Source organism: Zonotrichia albicollis, chromosome 7 (assembly GCF_047830755.1).
Source record: "Zonotrichia albicollis isolate bZonAlb1 chromosome 7, bZonAlb1.hap1, whole genome shotgun sequence".
Taxonomy (NCBI): domain Eukaryota; kingdom Metazoa; phylum Chordata; class Aves; order Passeriformes; family Passerellidae; genus Zonotrichia; species Zonotrichia albicollis.
Window position 1 is genome coordinate 36,515,287 of NC_133825.1, and position 6,509 is coordinate 36,521,795.

The 6,509-nt window shown below is 55.5% G+C and overlaps 1 protein-coding gene across 9 annotated transcripts in view; it reads left to right on the forward strand.

Moving 5' to 3' along the window:
• Positions 1–6,463, forward strand: part of DNMBP (dynamin binding protein) — a 34,196-nt gene extending 27,733 nt beyond the window's left edge. For all 9 annotated transcript variants that reach the window (XM_005481604.4, XM_074545041.1, XM_074545043.1 and 6 more), the window contains 9 exons: positions 477–676; positions 1,690–1,820; positions 2,052–2,156; positions 2,346–2,474; positions 2,906–3,238; positions 3,588–3,770; positions 3,846–4,044; positions 4,135–4,568; positions 4,853–6,463. In XM_005481604.4, coding sequence (XP_005481661.2) covers positions 477–676; positions 1,690–1,820; positions 2,052–2,156; positions 2,346–2,474; positions 2,906–3,238; positions 3,588–3,770; positions 3,846–4,044; positions 4,135–4,568; positions 4,853–5,038 — 1,900 coding nt within the window. In that variant the 3' untranslated portion in view covers positions 5,039–6,463. The remainder of the gene's footprint in view (positions 1–476; positions 677–1,689; positions 1,821–2,051; positions 2,157–2,345; positions 2,475–2,905; positions 3,239–3,587; positions 3,771–3,845; positions 4,045–4,134; positions 4,569–4,852) is intronic.
• The last annotated feature ends 46 nt before the right edge of the window (positions 6,464–6,509 follow it).

A 6,509-nucleotide genomic window follows, 5' to 3' on the forward strand; every position in this document is an offset into this window, starting at 1 on the left:
GATATGCAGCACAAGTGATGAGGTGAGGGGAAGTCTTGGGCGGGAAACAGGATTTGGGAGCCCTCAGCCCCAAGGAGCCAGGAAAGCCCTGCAGTGACTGCGGTCCTGCAGTCAGTCTGTCCTTCACTGGGAGACAGACCTGGGCAGTTGGTTGGTGGAACAGCATGTGAAACAAGTGGCTCTCTGGCAGGTATGAGGCTCTGTGGGATTTCATGGTGGGTCGGGTAATGAAAGAGCATCCTGACTGGGAAGTATCACCTGCTGTGAGTGAGGAACAGAGACCTGGGGTTGATCTGAGAGCACCAGGAGTTCAGGAGTGCAATGAATTTGGACATAAGGGTGGCTTGATATAGGGAGTACAGTGGATTTAGAAGCATTGGAGGTCTGGGTCTGGTTGGTACTGGTTTGAGGGGGCAGAATGTGTGTGGCAGAGCCAGACTGACACCTGGTACATCTCCTTTGTCCTGACTTTCCAGGGGTTGCACAAACTACATTAACCTGGGCTCCTTCCTCATCAAGCCAGTGCAGAGGGTGATGCGGTACCCGCTGCTCCTGATGGAGCTGCTCAGTGCCACCCCTGAGGCTCACCCTGATAAGGCACCACTCACAGCTGCTGTCCTCGCAGTCAAAGAGATCAACGTCAACATCAACGAGTACAAGCGCCGCAAGGACCTGGGTGAGGGGCTGGGCAGTGCTGGGCACAGAGAGACAGGAGTGGCTGTGCTGAGATCAGTGTCTGCTGGCCCCTGAGCCTTAGCTGGCAACCATGTCATGGAGAACTCTCACTGCTTAGGGGAGTTTGGTCCCATCACCTCTACCCTTCGGGTAGCTGCTGGTTGTGAGCAGATCCCCCTCTACTTCCTCATGTCCAGCCCACCTGGCTCCCCCATCTCTCCTCATGGATTAGGAGATGTAGTTCTCCCACATCGCCCATGGCCTCCAGGCACCAAAACTAGACACAGTACCCAAGTGTAGCCTCACTGGGGCTGAACAGAGGGAGAAAATTACTCCCTTTGATACCTGCTAGCCACCCTGTTTTCCCTTGAAAGTCCCCAGTTTGTGCAAATCTTACACTTGAGTCTTTCCTCATAGCCCCACTGAAGCTGAGGTGGCAGAGGCTGCATGTAAAGATTGCTTGTATTTGCTAAAGAAGCAATATAGACACCTTCTGCATGTCCAGGGACTGTTGTGCATCATCTCCTATGTCATCTATGCATAATCCTGTGGAACAAGGATTGTCTACAAATTGTAGGGCATCTCAAGAACCAAACAGGTGGCACAGTGCTGGATGGGATGGGAGGTTATGATACAATATTTTATAAGGGCATGCAGTGATAGGGCTGGATAATAGCTTTAAAAATAATAACGGCTGGGAAAAGTCTTTACAGTGAGGATGGTAAGGCACTGGATCAGGCTGCCTGCAGAAGTTATGGATGCCCCACCCGAGGAAGTGTTCAAGACCAGATTGGATGGGGCTTTGAGCAGCTTGGTCTTGTAGATGTAAAGAGGTTAGAACTAGATGATTTTTAGGTCACTTCAACCCAAGCCATTCTGTAATGAAATGTGGGGTTCTTAGGACTGCAGAGGCTTGGGGAAGAAGAGAACTAACAAGGTGATTGTTGATGAGGCAGTGTAAGACATGGGTGTTTGTGCTTATGAGGGTTTTGATTTCTGTATCAATCTCTTTAGTGCTAAAGTATAGAAAAGGGGATGAGGATAGCCTCATGGAGAAGATCTCCAAGCTCAACTTCCACTCTATCATCAAGAAATCCAACCGTGTGAGCAGCCACCTCAAGCATCTCACAGGCTTTGCACCCCAGGTACCGTGCATCAGCTGCACTTAGACCCTGCAGTGCTTCTCCAGAAGTATCTGCTGTCCCTCCACACCCCTTCTCCTGTCCAGCTCTGATCCAGGCCAGCGAGGCAGAGTGAGCTTAGAGCCTGAACTACCCATCTCTGCTGCCCAGCTTGGGGGCAGGAGAGCCCCACATCTTGTAGTCTGGGAGGGACTGAGTCCTGCATTGCCTCCCTTGAAACGCTTTCTCTCACAGCTAAAGGATGAAGCCTTTGAAGAGACAGAGAAGAACTTCCGGATGCAGGAGCGTCTGATCAAGTCCTTCATCCGGGACCTTTCCCTGTACCTGCAGCATGTCCGGGTGAGCCACTCTGGGTGTGATGCCAGGCCTGTAGGGCTCACCATGCACTGCCCCTCCTGTCTGCATGGTGTGTCCCTGCAGTGCCTCTGACCACAGCTCCTGCCTCAGCTCGGCTGGGGCTGGGGCTGGGCTGCCCTGGGAGCCCGTTCTGGGCAGCAAGCATGGCTCAGCTGTTTCTCCCTGGTGCAGGAGTCAGCTTGTATGAAGGCACTGGCAGCAGGGAGCATGTGGGACCTGTGCACAGAGAAGGGAAGTGGGGACTTGGACCAGTTCCAGAAAGTGAATCGTCTCATCAGCGACCAGCTCTTCTCCAGCTTTGTGAGTGCGGCTTGTGCCCCTTTGAGGCCCATCCTGGGGGTCTGCTGCAGATGGACAGGCTCTGGGAGGCTGCAGGGAGGGTAACCTGGGAGAGCTGAGAGCATTCCTCTTTAGCTGTGCCCTCCTGAGAGCTTTGATGCCTGGCAGTTTATGACTGTGCCTGTTACACATTTTTTCAGCCCTACCTGAAATGCTACAGCTCTTTGTGCGAGTGGTTCAGGTATTTTGCATAGAGTTACCCATGCTGGCACAATTATGTAAGATTATAGGATAATTGCTGTGGGAAGGGACCTCTGGAGCTCCAGTGGCTGCCACCAGGCGACAGTCAATGTATTGTCCTGGGGGGGCTGTGTGCTGGAGAGTGACCTGCTGGCATTCGCAGTGGGAGAGAGCACCCTGTCTCACCATCTCCCTGCACCTGTGCCCACCAGAAAGAGCGGACGGAGCGGCTGGTGAGCTCGCCCCTGAGCCAGCTGCTGAGCATGTTTGCGGGGCCCCACAAGCTGGTGCAGAAACGATTCGACAAACTGCTCGACTTCCACAACTGCTCCGAGCGAGCGGAGAAGCTGAAGGACAAGCGGACGCTGGAGGAGCTGCAGTCAGCCCGCAACAACTACGAGGCCCTCAACGCGCAGCTGCTGGACGAGCTGCCCCAGTTCCTGCGCTTCGCCAAGGAGCTCTTTGCCAGCTGCGTGCGCGGCTACGCCGAGGCACACTGCGATTTCGTGCGCCTGGCCCTGGAGGAGCTCAGACCCCTGCTGTCGGTGAGTTCACTCACTGGGACGTGTCACATCGTGGGGGAAGCTGCTACTGCAGTTTCAGGGCACTAGTGACTTGTGGAGAGCTCCTGTGGGATGTTGTTGGGGCAGGGCTTGCAGGGTTATGTTGCAGTTGTGTGTAGAAGGCTCTTGGAACAGTGGCAGGAGAGCATTCACCTTAGAGAATCTCAGGTCACAAGTCTGAGGATCACTTAGAGCTGAGTCCAGGCAGGACTGCAGACCTGGGCTTGATGCAAGTCACAGGCAGAACTCAGAGCCCTGCCATGGTCTATGCTTGGTCACTTCTTCCTGCACCTGTCACCTAACCAGGATCCTGACTTTGCTCTGGTTCCAGTTGCTGAAGGTGTCTGGCAGGGAAGGGAACCTCATTGCCATCTTCCAGGATGAGCACAGTCGAGTCCTCCAGCAGCTCCAGGCCTTCACCTTCTTCCCAGAGTCCCAGGCAGCTCCCAAGAAGACTTTTGAAAGGAAAAGCATGGAGCGGCAGTCTGCCCGGCGGCAGCCCCTCGGTGGCCTGGTGAGTTCCCTCTGCCCAGTGCCAGGGCCTGCAGAGCCCAGCACAGCCACTCACACCTGCCTTGTTCCTCTGCAGCCAACCCACTTCCTGCAGTCGGATGACATCCGTGCTGCCCTCCTGGCCCGCTATCCCCCGGAGAGTCTCTTCCAGGCAGAGCGCAATTTCAATGCTGCCCAGGACCTGGATGTCTCCCTGTTGGAAGGAGACATTGTGGGTGTCATCAAGAAGAAGGACCCCATGGGCAGCCAGAATCGCTGGCTCATAGACAATGGGGGTAGGTGGCTGTTCCCTGCCCTTGCTGTGAGTCTCCTCCTCTGGTCTCCCTGTGCCCCAGTCTGAGCTCCCTTCCTGTCCCTCTCTGCAGTGACCAAAGGCTTTGTGTACAGCTCCTTTCTGAAGCCCTACAACCCCCGCCGCAGCCAGTCGGACGTCTCTGTGGGCAGCCACTCTTCCAACGAGTCAGAGCTCAGCAGCTCCTCTCCCCAAAGCAACGCCACCCTGACCTTCAGCCCCAGTGGGGCAGCCGTCACCTTCACTCAGAAACCCCTGCAGGACTCTGTCTCCCCAGCAGAGTCCCCACTGGAGGTGGACTCCCCCTGTGTGCCCCAGCTTGGCTCTGGTGACAGGACGGCCCCCCTGGCTGGCACTGTGACATCGCAGCGCCGCTGCAGCCGCCCCGAGCAGGGCTGCAGCCCCAGCTCTCGCAACGGGCACCCCACCAAAGCACGTCTCAGGCCCACGCCCTCTGTGGAGGACAGAGACTCAGGGCTGGAGAACAGCGAGTCAGAGGGCAACCAGGTGAGTCTTCAGCCACCCTCATGGGGCTGGGGATGCCAAGGGCTAACTGCTTTGATTGGCTGGGGACAGAATCATCCTCCTCCCTGGCAGTGACCATGAATATGTAGGAGGTGGGCTTTTCTTCCAACAGCAGAGAACCAGTCTTCAGATGGGGGTGGGCAGAGGCCAGGATGGGGCCAGGGCTGTCATTGGGGAGAAGGACAAAAGCCCACACATCCTATGCAGTGTGAGATTAAGGCTGTGTGGTGTGACCACCTAACTGATGCTCTCCCCTTGTCTGGCAGGTCTACTATGCTCTCTACACCTTCAAAGGCCGAAACACCAATGAGCTGAGCGTGTCAGCTAACCAGAGACTCAGGATCCTGCAGTTTGAGGACATCACAGGCAATCAGGAGTGGTGGCTGGCTGAGGCCCATGGCAAGCAGGGCTACGTGCCCTCAAGTTACATCCGGAAGACGGAGTACACGTGAATCTGCAGACAGAGCCTGCACCCCGTGCCTTGTTCCTGCTGGGACTGCTAGGGTCTGGGGGAGGCTGGCCAGCCCTGCAGCCCTCACTGCTCACCCTTAAGGCTATGCCTCTCACAGCTGTGCAGTGCTCCTGGGCCCCAAACACTGGCTGCCATCGTCCCTTTAGGGGACAGAGAAGGGTGGACTGACTGGCCAGGTAGGCAGGAGCAGGCAGCTTGTGTGAGGGCAGGGGTGAGTTCACCTCTTAGGTGTGTTTGAGCCTCCCGTGTCCAGCCAGGAGCAGGGGAACAAAGCTTGGGGCTGTCACTTGCCCAGAAGAGTAAGACTTGACTCAGGATGAGGAGCTGCTGTGGATTTAAATTGTGGAAGGCTAATGCTGAGTTTCTGGAGATTGTCTTTAGTCAAGTAGTATTAAAAGCAACCCAGACTGTGAATATGCTCCCTGTGCAGCAGGAGCCTGGTCTTGCCTGTCTCTGCAGGTCTTGAGGTGGGACATTTACACACTGCTTGGGAAAGCAGCTCTGAGGTTTGCTGGGAGTAGTTGAGCCCTAGGCCTGGGATGGATATGGCCTCAGAAATCCTCACAACAAAACCCCCAGCAGGTGCCTTTTCCCTTGTGCTTAGTCTCCCAGGAGCTTGGCCTTTCCAAGGTCTGCTGCTGCCAGCAATCATCAGGTTCCCATCTTTCAGCTGAGCCAGAAGCCCAGAACAGCATACCCTTGTCAGCACGGTATTGGCTGTGCCCAGGACGCATCTTTGCACTGACATGCCCACCTGGCTGCGCTGGGCTGGAGCAGGGGAGAAAGCAAAGCGCAAGCTGTCCTCCAGCCTGTTTTTTGGGGTCTGACCAGAATTGCCTCATCTGTGCTTTACTGCACAGTATTGGAGAGGGTGCTGACATTCTGGAGCAGCAGGAGCATCATCCCTGGGAGGGCTGTGGTGCCTTTTGCTGGGTTGGTGTGTGATAAGGCTGCTGCCATGTCCTGAAGGGAAGAGGTTCCCTTCATGGGGCAGTGTTTGTATCCCCTGTACTGCTGCTCTGCAAATAAAGATTTGCCTTTATGTATAGAAAGTGCCTTTGCAAGGGTTGGGAGACCTGGGAGGAGCATCTGGCAGGTGCTGCAGCCTTCATGCAGACCCTACAGGGCCAGGAACAACATTTCTGTTGTGGTGGGATCCAGCATTCTAGTGTCTTGGTCTTTGTGCCAGCTGCAGCTCAGGCATGAGGAAACACTCACAGAAACCTACTTTATTGAGATGAAGTGGTTGCACTGCCCTCTTCCCCCAGCTGTGTGTTACTTGGCTCTGGGGCTCCAGGGCAGTAGGGGCTGGTGGGGTGAATGTTTGCCCTGCTCTAAGTGGGCACCTGCTCCCTGCCTGAGGAGATCTGGCCCAAGAACAAAGAGTCAAGGGTTTGTCAGCAATAACCACCATACTCTGTGTGTACATGGCTGTACACAGACATGTGCCT